Source organism: Macrobrachium nipponense, chromosome 15 (assembly GCF_015104395.2).
Source record: "Macrobrachium nipponense isolate FS-2020 chromosome 15, ASM1510439v2, whole genome shotgun sequence".
Lineage (NCBI taxonomy): Eukaryota > Metazoa > Arthropoda > Malacostraca > Decapoda > Palaemonidae > Macrobrachium > Macrobrachium nipponense.
The window spans coordinates 16,764,741-16,780,457 of NC_087208.1; the positions used below are offsets into that span (position 1 = coordinate 16,764,741).

At 43.8% G+C, this 15,717-nt stretch overlaps 1 protein-coding gene across 3 annotated transcripts in view; it reads left to right on the plus strand.

The window, feature by feature from the left end:
* The window catches only part of LOC135227005 (macoilin-2-like), a 151,760-nt gene that overhangs the window by 20,199 nt on the left and 115,844 nt on the right, over positions 1–15,717 (plus strand). For all 3 annotated transcript variants that reach the window (XM_064266753.1, XM_064266755.1, XM_064266752.1), the window contains 3 exons: positions 13,061–13,202; positions 13,628–13,754; positions 13,970–14,105. In XM_064266753.1, coding sequence (XP_064122823.1) covers positions 13,061–13,202; positions 13,628–13,754; positions 13,970–14,105 — 405 coding nt within the window. The remainder of the gene's footprint in view (positions 1–13,060; positions 13,203–13,627; positions 13,755–13,969; positions 14,106–15,717) is intronic.

The following is a 15,717-nucleotide window of genomic DNA, read 5'->3' on the forward strand; positions in this document are numbered from 1 at the left end:
TCGTTCGGTAACTCCAGCTCAGAAAGCGGATTTGCTGTTTTTCTCCTCTTTCGAACCATCTCTTCCCCCAGACTTTATAAAGGACCTGACTAACAGTTTGCAAGAGAAGGCAACACAGGACCTTTTGGCCCAGTCTACAAGACGTTCGGCAGTACTTCAACCTCTTCAGCTGCGTTCGACCGCCGAAGAAGGTTAAGCCCTTTCGTGGGGCTCTCGAGAGCAGGCCTCGAGGGAGAGGGTTTTCACGAGGAAGATCTTCCTTTAAAGTCAAAGCCTTCCAAGTGAGAAGCATGTCCTTCAGACACCAGTCGGAGCCAGACTGAAGTTTTTTTTTTTTTTTTTTTTTTTTTTTGCGGAGCGTGGAGAGAGAGGGACACGGACTCTTGGTCCCTCAAGATCGTGGAGCAGGGGTACAAGATCCCCTTTTTAGATCTTCCTCCTCTTTCTACGACTCCCAGAGACCTTTCTCCATCTCCTATCAGGGAGAGAGGAAGCAAGTATTATTCGATCTCCTTCAACAAATGATCGAGAAAAGAGCGGTGGAACAAGTCGCGACCTGGGGTCCCCAGGTTTTTACAACAGATTTTCCTAGTACCGAAGCAGTCGTCAGGTTGGCGTCCAGTTCTAGATGTAAGCAGGCTCAATCTTTTCGTGGAAAAGACCAAATTCACGATGGAAACGCCTCATTCTGTTCTGGGAGCCTTGAGACCGGGCGACTGATGTGTCCTTAGACTTGCAGGACGCGTACTTTCACATCCCGATCCACCCTCTTTCAAGAAAGTATCTAAGGTTTGTCTTAGACAAAAAAGTGTGGCAGTTCAGAGCTATGTGTTTCGGCCTGACCATGGCTCCAATGGTGTTCACTGGTAGTCATGAAGACGTGGCGAGGTGGCTACACTCTTGCGGGGATAAGAGTTTCCCTGTACCTCGACGACTGGCTGATCAGAGCGTCGTCGAGAGAGAAGTGTCTGAAGGACTTGCAGTTCACTTTAGCCCTAACAAAGTCCCTGGGACTTCTGGTCAACCTCAAAAGAAGTCGCATCTGACCCCAACACAGTCCATCGTGTATCTGGGGTATTCAGATGGGATTCAGTGGCTTTTTCGGAGCGTTTCCGTCCCACCAGGAACGTCAGCGGCTAGGCTTAGAAAAAGATCTCAGCCTTCCTAGGGAAAGAGACTTGCTCGGCGAGGGAATGGATGAGTCTGCTGGGGACCACCATTTCCTCGCTAGAAAGGTTTGTTTCCTTGGGAAGACTGCACCTCAGGCCCCTCCAATTTTTCCCCTTGCGGACGAGTGGAAGGCCAAGGACGATCTCAATGCCATATTGAGAATATCGCTTCCGATAAAGAACCATCTAAGATGGTGGTTGGACCCTCAGAAGCTTCAGGAAGGTGTGTGCCTAAGTCTTCTGAGCCCCGACCTAGTGTTGTTCTCCGACGCTTCCATCACGGGCTGGGGAGCAACACTAGGAGGGAAGAAGTGTCAGCTCCTGGAGAGGGGAACAGGTAGCCTGGCATATAAATGTCAAAGAACTGGCAGCAATTTTATTTCTGTCCCTGCAGTTCTTCGAAAGGAGTTTGTTGAAGAACAAGATTGTTCAGGTAAACTCGGACAATACCACAGCACTCGCTTATTTAAAAAATCAGGGAGGAACACACTCCAGAACTTTGTTTTTCCCTGGCGAGAGAGATTCTGCTGTGGGCAAAGAGAAGAAATGTGACAATCCTGACGAGGTTCATTGCAGGAGTGCAAAACGTCAGGGCAGATCTTCTCAGCCGTCGGGAACAAATCCTACCGACGGAATGGACCTTGAACGAAGACGTGTGTCGAGACCTTTGGACGTTGTGGGGACGTCCCGCTGGTCGACTATTCGTGACGTCAAGGACCAAGAGACTTCCTCTTTATTGCTCCCCGGTCATGGATCCAGAAGCGATCGCAGTAGAACGCGTTGCTTTGGAATTGGACGGGTCTAGACCTGTACGCCTTCCCACCATTCAAGATTTTGGGGGAAGTCATAGGAAGTGTTTGCGGCCTCAGAAGGACGAGGTTGACCCTGATCGCTCCGATGTGGCCAGCGAGAGAATGGTTCACAGAGGTCATGTCTTTCCTTGTAGACTTTCCAAGGACATTGCCCTGGAGGAAAGATCTACTCAAACAGCCTCACTTCGAAAGGTTTCACCAAAACCTCTCCGCTCTGGGGTCTGACTGCGTTCAGACTATCGAAAAGTTGGCCAGAGCGAGAGGTTTTATCGAAAGCAGCTGCGAGAGCAATCTCACATGCAAGACGTGCTTCCACAAGAGCTGTTTACCATCGAAGTGGGCTTCCTTCAGGCATGGTGTAAAAAGGAGGGAGTTTCCTCTTCCTCGCCTCTGTGAACCAGATAGCTGATTTTCTGCTCTTTCTCAGGAATGTGCAGAAATTAGCGGTCCCTACCATCAAGGGATATAAAAGCATGTTGTCAGCGGTTTTTAGGCACAGAGGCCTTGACCTTTCTGACAACAAGGACATTCATGACCTTTTAAAATCTTTCGAGACTTCGAAGGTTCCTCAAATGAGACCTCCGTCATGGAACCTTGACGTGGTTCTTAAATTCCTTATGTCAAGTCCTTTCGAACCGCTTCAGACAGCGTCTCTTCGAAACTTGACAAGGAAGGCTCTCTTCCTAACTTCTCTTGCGACGGCTAAGAGAGTTAGTGAAATTCAAGCGTTTAGTAATTTAATGGGATTCAAAGGAGACAATGCTGTCTGCTCGTTGAACCCAACTTTCTTGGCGAAGAATGAAAATCCTTCGAACCCTTGGCCGAAAACTTTCGAGATCAAGGGTATGTCAAGTCTGGTGGGCCAAGAACCAGAGAGAGTCCTGTGCCCGGTCAGGGCTCTCAAGTTCTATGTACATAGAACAAAAGAGGTAAGAGGTCCCTCAGGTAATCTCTGGTGCTCTGTGAAGAGACCAGAGTTACCTTTATCAAAGAAGGCTGTTGCTTTCTTTCTAAGGGACGTCATTAAGGAGGCTCATTCATCTTTCCAGAAGACTGATTTGAGCCTCTTACAAGTGAAAGCGCACGAAGTTCGAGCTGTCGCTACCTCTCTTGCCTTCCAAAAGAACATGTCAATCAAGGACATTCTTGATTGCACCTTTTGGAGGAGTAACTCCGTCTTCGCCTCACATTACCTAAAAAGACTGTCCTGAGGAAGAGATTAGGGGAAAATTCTTGGAGCACGAAACTGTCCATACTAATGTGACAAAAATATATACGGATGGATCAAAGTCGGGTAGTGGTGTTGGCTGTGCAGTTATCCTTGGTGATACAGCGTTTACAGCTAAACTACCTGACTTTGCATCCATATTCACAGCAGAATTAACAGCCATAGTCTCTGCCTTGGATATAGTTGTTCAAAGTAGCGACACTAATTTTGTCATTTACTCGGATTCGAAAAGCACTTTAGAAGCTATTAAAAAATTCAATAGCTTCCATCCGTTAGTTCAAAAAGTTCAGGAATCGCTCCTCCATTTGTATTATTTGCATAAATCTGTCTCTTTCTGTTGGGTCCCTTCACATGTGGGGATTTGTGGAAACGAGATGGCAGATAGGGAAGCGAAAGCTGCTAGTGTCTCATCAGAAACAGCCTTTAGTAAAGTGCCTCATACAGATCTAAAAGGTCCTTTTAGGTCTTATATTTTAAGCAAATGGCAAGAAAGATGGACTTCTCATCTTGCCAATAATAGAAAGTACAGAAAAATTAGAAATAATATATTGCCGTGGCCTTCGTCTTTCCAGTCTGATAGGCGAACAGAAATAGTTTTAAGCAGACTGAGGATTGGGCACACTTATTTGACCCATCAGTTTATTTTAGAAGGGGGCAGCCTCCCAGAGTGTGCTTGCGGTGGCGAGATGCTAACAGTGGAGCACATTCTGGTTGCTTGCCCCAGATATTTTAACCAGAGAGAGAGATATCTTAGGGGTAAATCCCTTTGTGATATTTTGGGAGATGAAGCAGATATTTCTGCTCTCATCTCCTTTTTAAAATCTATAAATATTTTTAATAACATTTAATTATTTTTTAGCTATCACATCATAGATATATATATATTATTTATTAAGCATTTTTCTTCATTTATTTCTTCATTAATTCATTCATTTCTCATATGGTAATTTATATATGAACCATTTCTTCATACACTTATTAACTCATTCATAATGTAATTATTTAATCTCATTACGGCGCTGAATGGCTTCTTTGGCCCCTGTGCCTGGGCTTTTGCCCTAAAACTCATACATCCATCCATACCTAAGGGATGTGAGAACGATTTATGAAGATTGTTATTCACTGGGGCCATACGTTTCTGCGGACACAGTCTTGGGGTCCGGAAGTAGCTCTTTCCTATCCCTTAGTTAGGATTAGGTTAGTTTTGTTGTTGTGTTTTTAGGTTGTGGTGAGTCTTATGTGAAGATCTCCCATCCTTTAGTTAGTTTTAAGGGGTTTTTGTGAATAGTTGGTCAGGTGGTGGTCAGTTGCTTCGTTGCCCTCATATGTATGGCCTCGATGGTCTTGTCACGTTGAGGTCTCGTACCCGTTGACAGATCATCCAGAGCGCACCAGCACTACAGGTCTCCACCTGGCTGGCAACTCTGATTTAAGCAAAAGCAGCCTTAAGTGACAGTAATCACATAGTCTACTTTGCAAACAGGTGAGGAACCAAGATGTATATCATACTATTTAATTTAAGTTTCCTAAAAAATTCTATTCTGTCTCTTCCCACCATCCGAAGGTGGGATTCAGCTATATATATACTGTCAGGTAAGTGGCATGAACAAAATGTTATTGTTATTATACAATTAAGTTTGTTCATACTTACCTGGCAGATATATATAATTAAATTGCCCGCCCTCCTCCCCTCGGAGACAGTGGCATTAATAAATATTGAATAGAAAAATGGGAATGGTTCCTGATATCCGCCTCCCAGCGGCGGGAATGGGTACTACCACCTGGCCGCCCACTGCGTGTGCCGCGAGTTTTGAAATTCTGTCGGACTTCAGAAAATACAGCTATATATATATCTGCCAGGTAAGTATGAACAAACTTAATTGTATAATAACAATAACATTGTCATATAAGTGGATTAGCACCCATTGACAAAGTCCTTTTAGGCTCTGCCGAGTAGGTGGATAAGACCCCATCGGCAGACCCACAAGAACTCTTGGCCATAGATCAAATATCTTGCTAAAGTTTCTTGAGGTGATGCAGACTCCTGGGCAGCAGCCACGAAGTCTACCACCTATCAGGTAGGAACCAAGGTTTTGTTCATGAAACTTACCCAGCAGATATATATATAGCTGTATTTCTCCGAAGTCCGACAGAATTTTCAAACTCCCGGCTCACGCACTGTGGTCCTACAGGTTGGTTAGTACCCATTCCCGCCGTGGGTGGAGGTGTCAGGAACCATTCCCATTTTCTGTTCAGATTTTTTCTGTCGCCGTGTTGATAACAACTGTTTTCAACACCTCCGTCTAGGATTTTCGAAACTTCTCTGTTACTTGAGTATCCTGTTTGTTTTTTGGTTATCGAACGTGGATTGTGACTAGGCTTACGCTGATAGTGGATTGGATTTGAATTTGGTTTGGTTTTTTCCTTTAACTAAGATGTCTGGGACTAGTTTATCTAGCACCAGAGTGTGTTGTATGGAAGGTTGTAAGGTGAGGCTACCGAAAGGTTCGGTAGACCCACACACAATATGTAATAATTGTAGAGAACATACGTGTTATAAAGACCGTTGTAAGGAGTGTGAATGTCTGTCTGATTCGGGTTGGAAGGCTTATGAATCCTATGTGCGGAATTGGAGCGTGATAGGATACGGAGATCTTCCTCCAGGAGTGTATCAGTCAGTAGAAGTAGAAAGTAAGGGTAGTAAGGTTTCTCCTACTATACATCAGTAGTTGGTACACCTAAATCTGTTGTGCCTTCGGGCCCTGAAAATGTTGTGCCTTCGGGCCCTGAAAAATCAGTGGAAGACAATGCCCTTTCTACGATTCTGGAATCAATACGAAACCTAGAATCTAAAGTGCTCGCTTTGGAGGGTAAAAGCATTATTAGTGAACAAAAGTGCAGTGAAAGTGCCCCCAGTGTTGAAAGTAGAGGGGGGTCAGATCGGCCATATAATGCCTCTAGGCCTGGACCTCTGTCGAACTTCAAGCCCAGGAAGACGGACATGTCGAAAGCCGCAGGAGGGTTACGGGGAAACCCCCCACCGATCTGGCGTCCCTTCGGCAGAACCTGTAGACGATCCCCAGGCTGCCAAAGAGTGTGCGAGTGCGCTTATCCTCCGCGAGTGCTTTTCGTCCTCGGAGGCGTCCTCCCCGAACAGGAGTTGGGAGCATGAGAAGACGCTCTCATCTCTGAAAAGAGCTATGACGTTAAATGTCGCACAGGCGGCTATCGTCAGTAGTCTCTCAGAGGAGGGCGCAGAGTCTCTTTGCGCTGCTTCTTCGTTACGGGCTTCGCCTCGAGACTTGGATTCACTCTCCACCGCAAAACAAAGATCGAAAACTCAAGGTGTCGCACAAGCGGCCAGAGTCTTCGATCGCAGTGAAGACGCCGCTTCACGTCCTTTTTCTCCTGTTGGTTTGCGGTCTTCACCGGAGAGTTTTGCTGCATGGACTCCTCAAAGGAGAATTATGATGTCATCTGACGAGGACGCCTTGGAGCGGCCTAGTCGTTCTAGGAATAGAACTAGAACGGGTCCTGTGAGAAGGGATAGGGCTTCCCCTTCTCGCCCCTCGCCTTCTCATAGGATCAGTTTTTCTCCTGAAAAAGAATCTTCTACTACAAAGAGTGTTATCAGGTCGATGCAACAACAACTTGCTTCGTTGCTGGCTGAGAGAGAATCAGAAATTCGTCCGAGAAGAAAAGATGATAGATTACCGATTAAAAAGATCTAAGTCTCTTCCCGCACGGGTGGACCGATCGTCTCTTTCGCCTGTGAGTACTCATTCTAGATTTCGTACGTCTCACCTGCAGTTGGAGAAAGGGCATGAAAAACTTCCTACGAGGATTCGCCCAGACTCTCGAGGCTTTCGCTTTATACAAGAACGAACGATCCTATGATTACGAAACGAGGGCCGTATAACAGTCTGAGAAACTCGAGCTCCTAGTTCGGCTTGGAAGGAGCGGAGTGTTCACAGGGACGCCTGTTTAGACAAGCGGTACGCTCGGACAGACGTCGAGCCGTGACGTCTCACCTGGACACCAGGCGTGGCGCTCGGATGGACGCCGAGCGTGACGCTCACCTGGACGCCAAGGCGGGACGCTCGGCTGAGCGACGAGCGTGACGCTCACCTGGACGCCAAGCGTGGCGCTCGGAACTGGACGCCAAGCGTGACGCTCGGTGGCCTGGGACGCAAGCTTGACGCTCGGACGGATGCCAAGCGAGACGTTCAAACGGACCGCTTTCGTGTTCATATCATCAGGTATCACAGCAAGGTATTAGTATGGAACCTCAACTGCAATCGCTTTTCGAAGGGACTCCCATCGAGAGAATGAGCAAGAAATTGGTACCGCTTCATCTGAATCTTTAGATATTAATATTCAGAATGCTCCATGCACGTCAAAACAACGATCTTCATTAAAACTCGGAGTGAAAGGACTTGTACCACCAGCTTCGGGAGTCCCCTTGGTCACTCCTATAGATGAGGAAGGATTAAGTAATATTTCAGAAGAAACGGAAGAGGATCAACCCGCTGTGTCAGATTCATCCGATTATCAAGTTTTGGTTCGATTGCTTCGGGTTATTTAATTTTGGAGAAGAGTTTTCAACCTCCCGCAGCACCTCGGTCGCCTCCTTCTCAGTTTTCGTTGTCAAAAAAATAAAAAACAAAGACTCCGGGATTTGTTAAAATGACAAAGTCTCTTTCAACTAAGAGAGCTTTTAATGAAGGTGCAAGATTCGGATGGAGTCTAGCAAAAGCTCAAGGAAGTTTGTTTGCCTTTGCCCAGCCTCCTTCAAGACTTTGCGGCAAGGCTGGGATCTGGTATGATACAGGTGAGGATGTCGGGTTAAGAGCTCCCGCATCGGCTCAAGGTGACTTTTCCAGTTTGGTTGACTGCACCAAGAAGGTCTCTTCTTTCGTCAGCTAAAATAAACATGGACACCGGCGGAGATAGACCACCATCTGAAGGTCTTTTTTCGGACAATTGAAAGTATTTAATTTCTTAGACTGGTGTTTTGGGGCTGCTTGACACTAAGTCTCGTAGTCAAGACTCAATTAGTCTTGGGGGAGCTATCCAGTGTTGCTCGCTTGTAATGGATAAGGCCGTCAGAGATGGTTCAGAGGAATTGGCTTCACATTTTGTCGCAGGGCTCCTGAAAAAGAGAGCTATCTACTGTAAATTTACTACCAAAGCAGTGTCTCCAACACAGAAGGCAGAATTGCTTTTCGCCCCCTCTTTCTGACCATCTCTTCCCCAGGCTATGATTAAAGATGTAGCTGGAAGTCTACAGGAAAAAGCTACTCAGGAATCTCTTAGCACAATCTTCTAGACGTCCTGCGGTTCCTTCGACTTCAACACGAACCCAGTTTTCTAAGAAAATAAAGCCCTTTCGAGGTGGAGCATCCTCTAGACCTTCTCTAGAGGAAGAGGACTCTCTAGAGGCAGAGCTCAGTCTAAGTCCAGAGGTAAAAAATGAGGAGGAAGTCCTTCAGTCGCCAGTAGTGCCAGGCTTCATTTTATTTGCAAGAAGCTTGGAAGAAGATAGAGGCAGACAGCTGGTCGCTCAACGTCATCGAGCGAGGATACAAAATACCTTTCCTGAAGCCTCCTCATTGTGCACAACACCTATTGATCTATCACCCTCTTACCATGGAGAAAAACAAACAGATCTTGTACGATCTGATAGAACAAAATGCTCGAGAAGAAACAATAGAACAAGTGAGGACATTCAGTCCCCGGGTGTTTCTACAACAGGTTATTCCTGGTGCCGAAACAGTCGGGAGGCTGGCGGCCAGTTTTAGATGTGAGCAGTCTAAACCTTTTTATAGAGAGACAGACGTTCAAGATGGGAGACACCTCAGTCAGTGCTTGCGGCCTTAAGACAAAACGACTGGATGGTATCACTGGACCTGCAGACGCATATTTCCACGTCCCGATACATCCCCGATCGAAGAAATACCTGCGTTTTGTCATGAAGGAAGAGTTTTCCAATTCAGAGCTCTTTGCTTCGGTCTGAGTGCGGCACCAATGATTTTCACAATTCTAATGAAGAATGTGGCGAGGTGGCTTCATCTTGCAAACATAAGGATCTCTCTATATCTAGACGACTGGCTCATTCGAGCATCGTCGAAAGAAAGGTGTCTGAAGGACCTTCAATCAACCTTAACTCTAGCAAAGTCCCTGGGACTTCTAGTGAATTTCGAAAAGTCGCAGCTGATCCCCACACAGTCCATCGTGTATCTGGGGATTCAGATGGATTCAGTGGCTTTTCGAGCTTTTCCGTCCCAGGGACGTCAACAGCAAGGATTAGAAAAAATATCAGTCTTCTTAAGGAAAGAATCATGCTCGTGAGGGAATGGATGAGTCTGCTGGGCACCATTTCCTCGCTGGAGAAGTTTGTTTCCTTGGGGAGACTACATCTCAGACCTCTCCAGTTTTTCCTGAAGGAGAGTTGGGAGGACAAAGAAAATTTGGAGACAAGTTTGAGGATCCCAAAGGAGGTAAAGGATCACCTAAAGTGGTGGCTCGATCCTGTGAAGCTTTCGGAAGGAACTTCCCTCAAACTTCAGAGCCCCGACCTAGTGTTGTTCTCCGACGCGTCCACGCCCGGTGGGGAGCTACACTAGGGAGGGAGGTAAGTGTCAGGCACCTGGAGAGGGGAACAGGTGTTCTGGCACATAATCTCAAAGAACTGGCGGCCATATACTTGGCACTGTCAGTTTTTCAAAGAAAAAGTCGCAAACAAGATAGTTCAGATAAATTCAGACAATACCACAGCTCTGTCATACATAAAAAAACAAGGAGGGACTCACTCGCGATCATTGTTCAATCTAGCGAGAGAGATCCTGTTATGGGCGAGAACTCAGAAAGTAACGATTCTAACGAGGTTCGTTGCAGGCGTGGAGAACGTCCGGGCAGATCTCCTCAGTCGGCAAGGTCAACTGCTGCCGACCGAGTGGACTCTGCATCAGGATGTGTGTCGAGAGCTGTGGAAGTTATGGGGACGTCCTCTAGTGGACGTCTTGCAACAGCGAGAACAAAGAGGCTTCCGTTGTATTGCTCCCCCGTGCTCGACCCGGGAGCAATAGCAATAGATGCACTTCTTTGGGACTGGACAGGGATGGATCTTTACGCATTTCCCCCGTTCAAGATTCTGGGGGAAGTAATGAAGAAGTTTGCAATGTCAGAAGGGACGAGATTGACGTTAATCGCTCCTTATTGGCCAGCAAAGGAGTGGTTCACAGAGGTCATGACCTTTGTAGTAGACTTCCCGAGGACATTGCCCATGAGGACAAGATACTACTCAAACAGCCCCACTTCGAGAGATACCACGGAAACCTCCCCGCTCTGAGTCTGACTGCATTCAGACTATCAAAAAGTTGGTCAGAGCGAGGGGTTTTTCTAGACCGGTTGCAAAAGCAATCGCCAATGCGAGAAGATTCTTCCACGCTGGAGTCTATCAATCGAAGTGGGCTTCGTTTAGGAGCTGGTGCAGAAGAACACGCATTTCCTCTACCACGACCTCTGTGAGCCAAATAGCGGACTTTTTGCTCTACTTGAGAAACGACCTAAAGCTTGCAGTCTCAAACAATCAAAGGCTACAGAAGTTGATTATCTGTAGTCTTTAGACATAGAGGAATTGATTTGGCAAATATAAGGATATCCAGGATCTTTTAAGGTCTTTTCGAGACTATAAAGATTCCTCAACCTAAGTTACCATCATGGAATTTTGGATGTAGTACTTAAATTCCTAATGTCAATCGGTTTGAACCCCTTCAGAATGCCTCTTAAGGGATCTTACTAAGAAAACTATTTTCCTAACGACTCTGGCGACGGCGAAGAGGGTTAGTGAAATTCAAGCCTTAGCAAGCATATTGGTTTTAGGGGACATAATGCTGTTGGCTCATTAAGTCCTACGTTTCTAGCGAAAAGAAAAATGAAAATCCGTCTCTAACCCTTGCCCAAAAGTTTTGAGATTAAGGGTATGGCGGAAATCATTGGGACACGAACCAGAGAGTCCTGTGCCCTGTCAGGGCTCTCAAGATTTATTACAAAGAACGAAGGAATGTCGAGGTCCTTCGAACAACTTATGGTGTTCGGTCAGAAGACCAGATTTTACCGATGTCGAAGAATGCTCTGGCATTCTTCTTGAGAGACACCATTAGACAGGCGCATTCATCTTGCGAAGACAGTGATGTTAAGCTGTTGAAAGTGAATGCCCATGAAGTGAGAGCTATATCTACCTCAGTAGCTTTCCAAAAGAACATGGACTCAATGACATTCTGAGTGCCACCTTTTGGCGCAGCAACTCGGTGTTCGCTTCACACTACCTGCGGGATGTGAAGACGACATACGAGAACTGCTATGCGCTTGGACCATACGTCGCAGCAGACACTTTGTTGGGGGCTGAAAGTAGCACTCATCCTACCCTGTAGGAATGGGTAGGTGAGTTTTTTATGGATTGTTTTATGGTTGTAAGGTCGTCCGCCTGAGCCGGACTTCCTTTCTTTAGCCTAAGTGATGTGGGAATGAAAATTGTTAGGCTGGTCAGGTGGTGAATTTTTTACTTCGTTGCCCTCATAGTATGGTTAAAATGGTCTAGTCACATTGTGGTCACGCTCCCGTTGACAGATCATCTAGAACTCACCAGCTATATAGGTCACTACCTTGCTGGAGACTCTAGTAAAGCAGTAGCAGACTTGGGTGACAGTAATCACGAAGTCAGCTATGCTAACAGGTAAGGAACCAAGATGTTATTCATCTGCATGTAATATGTTTCCAAAATCCTTTTCTGTCTCTCCCTACCTCCAAAGGTGGGATTCAGCTATATATATATCTGCTGGGTAAGTTTCATGAACAAAATGATATTGTTAAGATACAATAAAGTTTGTTCATACTTACCTGGCAGATATATATAATCAATGTACCCACCCACCTCCCCGCAGGAGACAGTGGGAATAGAAAATCTGAATAGAAAATGGGAATGGTTCCTGACACCTGCCTCCCAGCGGCGGGAATGGGTACTAACCACCTGGCCGACCACTGCGTTAGAGCCGAGTTTTGAAATTCTGTCGGACTTCGGAGAAATACAGCTATATATATATCTGCCAGGTAAGTATGAACAAACTTTATTGTATCTTAACAATATCATTTTTAAATACCTACAACATATGTTGTTTACCAGTCTATTCCAGTAGTTAGCTGTCTCTTACCCTCCACCAAAGGGTGCCAATCAGCTAAGTATATATCTGACAGGTAAGTTGATTGTATGAAAATGATATTGTTATGATACAATAAAGTTTCATACATACTTACCTGGCAGATATATACAATTAATGGCCCACCCAGCCTCCCCACAGGAGACAGGTGGAAGAGAGAAAATATGATAGAAAACAGGAATGGTTCCTAGTCCTGCCACCCAGGGCAGGACGGTAGATCACCTGACCTACCTGTAGCGAGTGGCGCGAAATTTGAATTTCTGTCGGGGACGACGGAGTCTTAGCTAAGTATATATCTGCCAGGTAAGTATGTATGAAACTTTATTGTATCATAACAATATCATATTTATCATTTACTGTACAGTGAAGTATACATCCTCTTTTGTTTGCTGAAAGCATAGGGAGCATAGGACCAACTTTTTTGGAAGCATAGAAAGCATGGGACCAAATGTTTCTGTGATATTTCAACAAAGTTCTCAATTTTATATCACATTCTTTGTATAAAAACAAATACAGTTATTGTATTCATAATTATATGATAATTTGCAAACCTTATCAGTTTATAATGGAAGTCTGTTAATAGTATAGTGTAGTGAAGTTGTAACTACTAATATACATTATATCTTTTTCCAGCACTTTTGTCTACATCAAATTTCTCCTGGTATGGCTGCTGGTATTGGCGGCAGATTTCTTACTAGAGTTCCGCTTTGAGTACCTGTGGCCTTTCTGGCTTCTTCTACGCAGTGTGTACGACTCTTTTCGTTATCAGGGTCTTGTGAGTACTAAATAAGTCATTTTTGTATCTCTCTCTCTCTCTCTCTCTCTCTCTCTCTCTCTCTCTCTCTCTCTCTCTCTCTCTCTCTCTCTCTCTCTCTCTCTCTCTCTCTCTCTCTCTAAATTTAAAGGCATTTCATTAAATTGAATTTGATATGTAACTTTAAAAAGTCATATGACCAGACAAAATTTGAACAGGAAAAGTAGCAGGGCAAAATCTCCCACTTGGAAGTGTGTCAGTTTGTGATTTGATTTGCTTCATTTGGCTTGCCTTCTAAGTAAACACTACCCTTAGTTTTAATAGAACATACATGTAAGCTGTATTCTTTCAGGTATATGTGTGTGATTTAATGTGGAGGTTTATGATTATTTAAATGTCAAAAGAGGTCGGACCATTTATTTATGCTGTTATACGAATATTTACAGGCATTTTCCGTACTTTTTGTGTGTATGGCACTAACGTCGGACATGATCTGCCTCCTCTTTATCCCGGTGAATTGGCTTTTCTTTGCCGCTTCCACCTACGTCTGGGTGCAGTTTGTATGGCACACAGGTAACTTTGTGCTACTTTACTTTTGGCAATATGCTTCATATCCATACTGTCAATTTTGTATTGTTTACAGTTTGAAAATAGAGTAATCTTAGAGTAATCTTGTATTTGTATTGTTTACAGGGTTTGAAAATAGAGTAATCTTGTATCTCAGTGTGTAATGAACATGTGATTAAAGGTGTTCATATTGTTTAATTCTGTTGATTTGTATTTTACAGAACGGGGTGTATGTATGCCCACCGTGATATTGTGGGCACTCTTTATCTATATAGAGGCACTTGTTCGCCTCAACATCAGAGAAACAAAAACTGTACCCTTCCACTTAGATTTGTGCAGACCTTTTGCTGCACACTGGTAAGTATTAATAGTTTATAGGAGTTACTCCAGGAACGTTATGATAGCTTCCCAAAATATTTTAGTAAAATCTTCATTATTTTTTTGTTTATCCAATGAAGCTGTAAATTAGTAGATAAGATCACAATAATGTAAAACCCTTGAAGTCTATATAAAAGTTAAAAATTTTGTCTAGAAATGTTTGTCTTTTTGTTCAGAGGCACATAACTCCAACAATTTTCAAGATAGGCTGCTTATTTTTGTTTAATTTTGCAGGTGAATCATTTTTCTTTAAAATGAGATAAAAAATACCCCCAAAATAACTTCTTGTAGGTGGAATTGGCCAAAGATTATTACCAATAGTCTTTGCTTTTCATCCATAGCACACTGATGAATAGTTGCCAAGCAAACAGTTAAAATGAACTACTTATGTAATGCAGAATTTGTAATTATACCATGGAAAATATGAAAAAATGAATGACAAAGGAGTGTCCCATTTTTTAAAAATTAAGTGACACTCAGTCAAGTTCTGAAATTTCATGAAAACACATGTTGCATATGTATAATAATAAAAATTTATTCCTATATGATATACAAACCCTCGGTCCTTTGCAATAAGAATTATACTTTCAGCATAGGCTGGGATACAGCCGTTAAATTCTTGAACAAGGTGGTGGGATCTTTTAATATTTTGAGTGAATATATATTGTTTGATGTTAATAATTAATTGACTTAATGATTAATGTACAAACCCATTTTTTATGATAGTCTTGCTAACCGCCTTTCTCCTTTATATGTTAATGGTCGGCAGCAAGGGTGCCTACACCCTTATTACATATTTTCACCCTTTAACTATCAGGGCGAAAAGTTTTATTAAGAAACATTACCTTAATATAATTTATCTATTCCTGAATCCCCAAAACTGCACCAAAATTTACCACATTGGCAACCCTGTTACCTGTTAACGAGTGTCTGTGTTGTTTACATCACAACCGTTCTATAAATTTCCGAAACCTTCTGTGCCATTAAAGCTTTCATTATTTGTTAATGCAGCTTTATGTTATTTACCATCTATGAAATCCACGTATTTAGTGAATTAACTTTTATTTCTCAATTGTGGATTATATTGTATTTTGACAAACTTTTGTGCAACCCAGACTTACTCCATGACCTGTTCAATTGATAGCCATCATGATTCGACTTCTTTATGCCAGCAACATCAGAAATTGCCCGGTTTGTCAGACAAGGATGAGTAGCAGGGAGTATGAACCCCATGATATTTGTAACTTGTCGTGGACAGGTTTGTGACTTGACTTCTCGTTGCGACTTAGTAAGTCTTGGTCTGATGTAGATATAACGGTGTATGTTAAGCATCGTGCAGCATAAAATATTGTTTGAGGAGAAAAAGAAATTAGTAGCTAAGCCTGTATCTAATGATTTCCTTGACTTGTGGGCTCATGGTTCTGGTTCTTCGGTTACGGTATCATGTGATTGCGATTCAGAATTAATTTATTTTTTGCCACCTGTACAGCCGGTAACCAATGAAGTCGTTTCTGATTTTGACTCAAAATTTTTGCCGATGGAAACTAGTTGGAAGAAGAAATTTGAAACATTACAGCTTAGTTTAGATAGA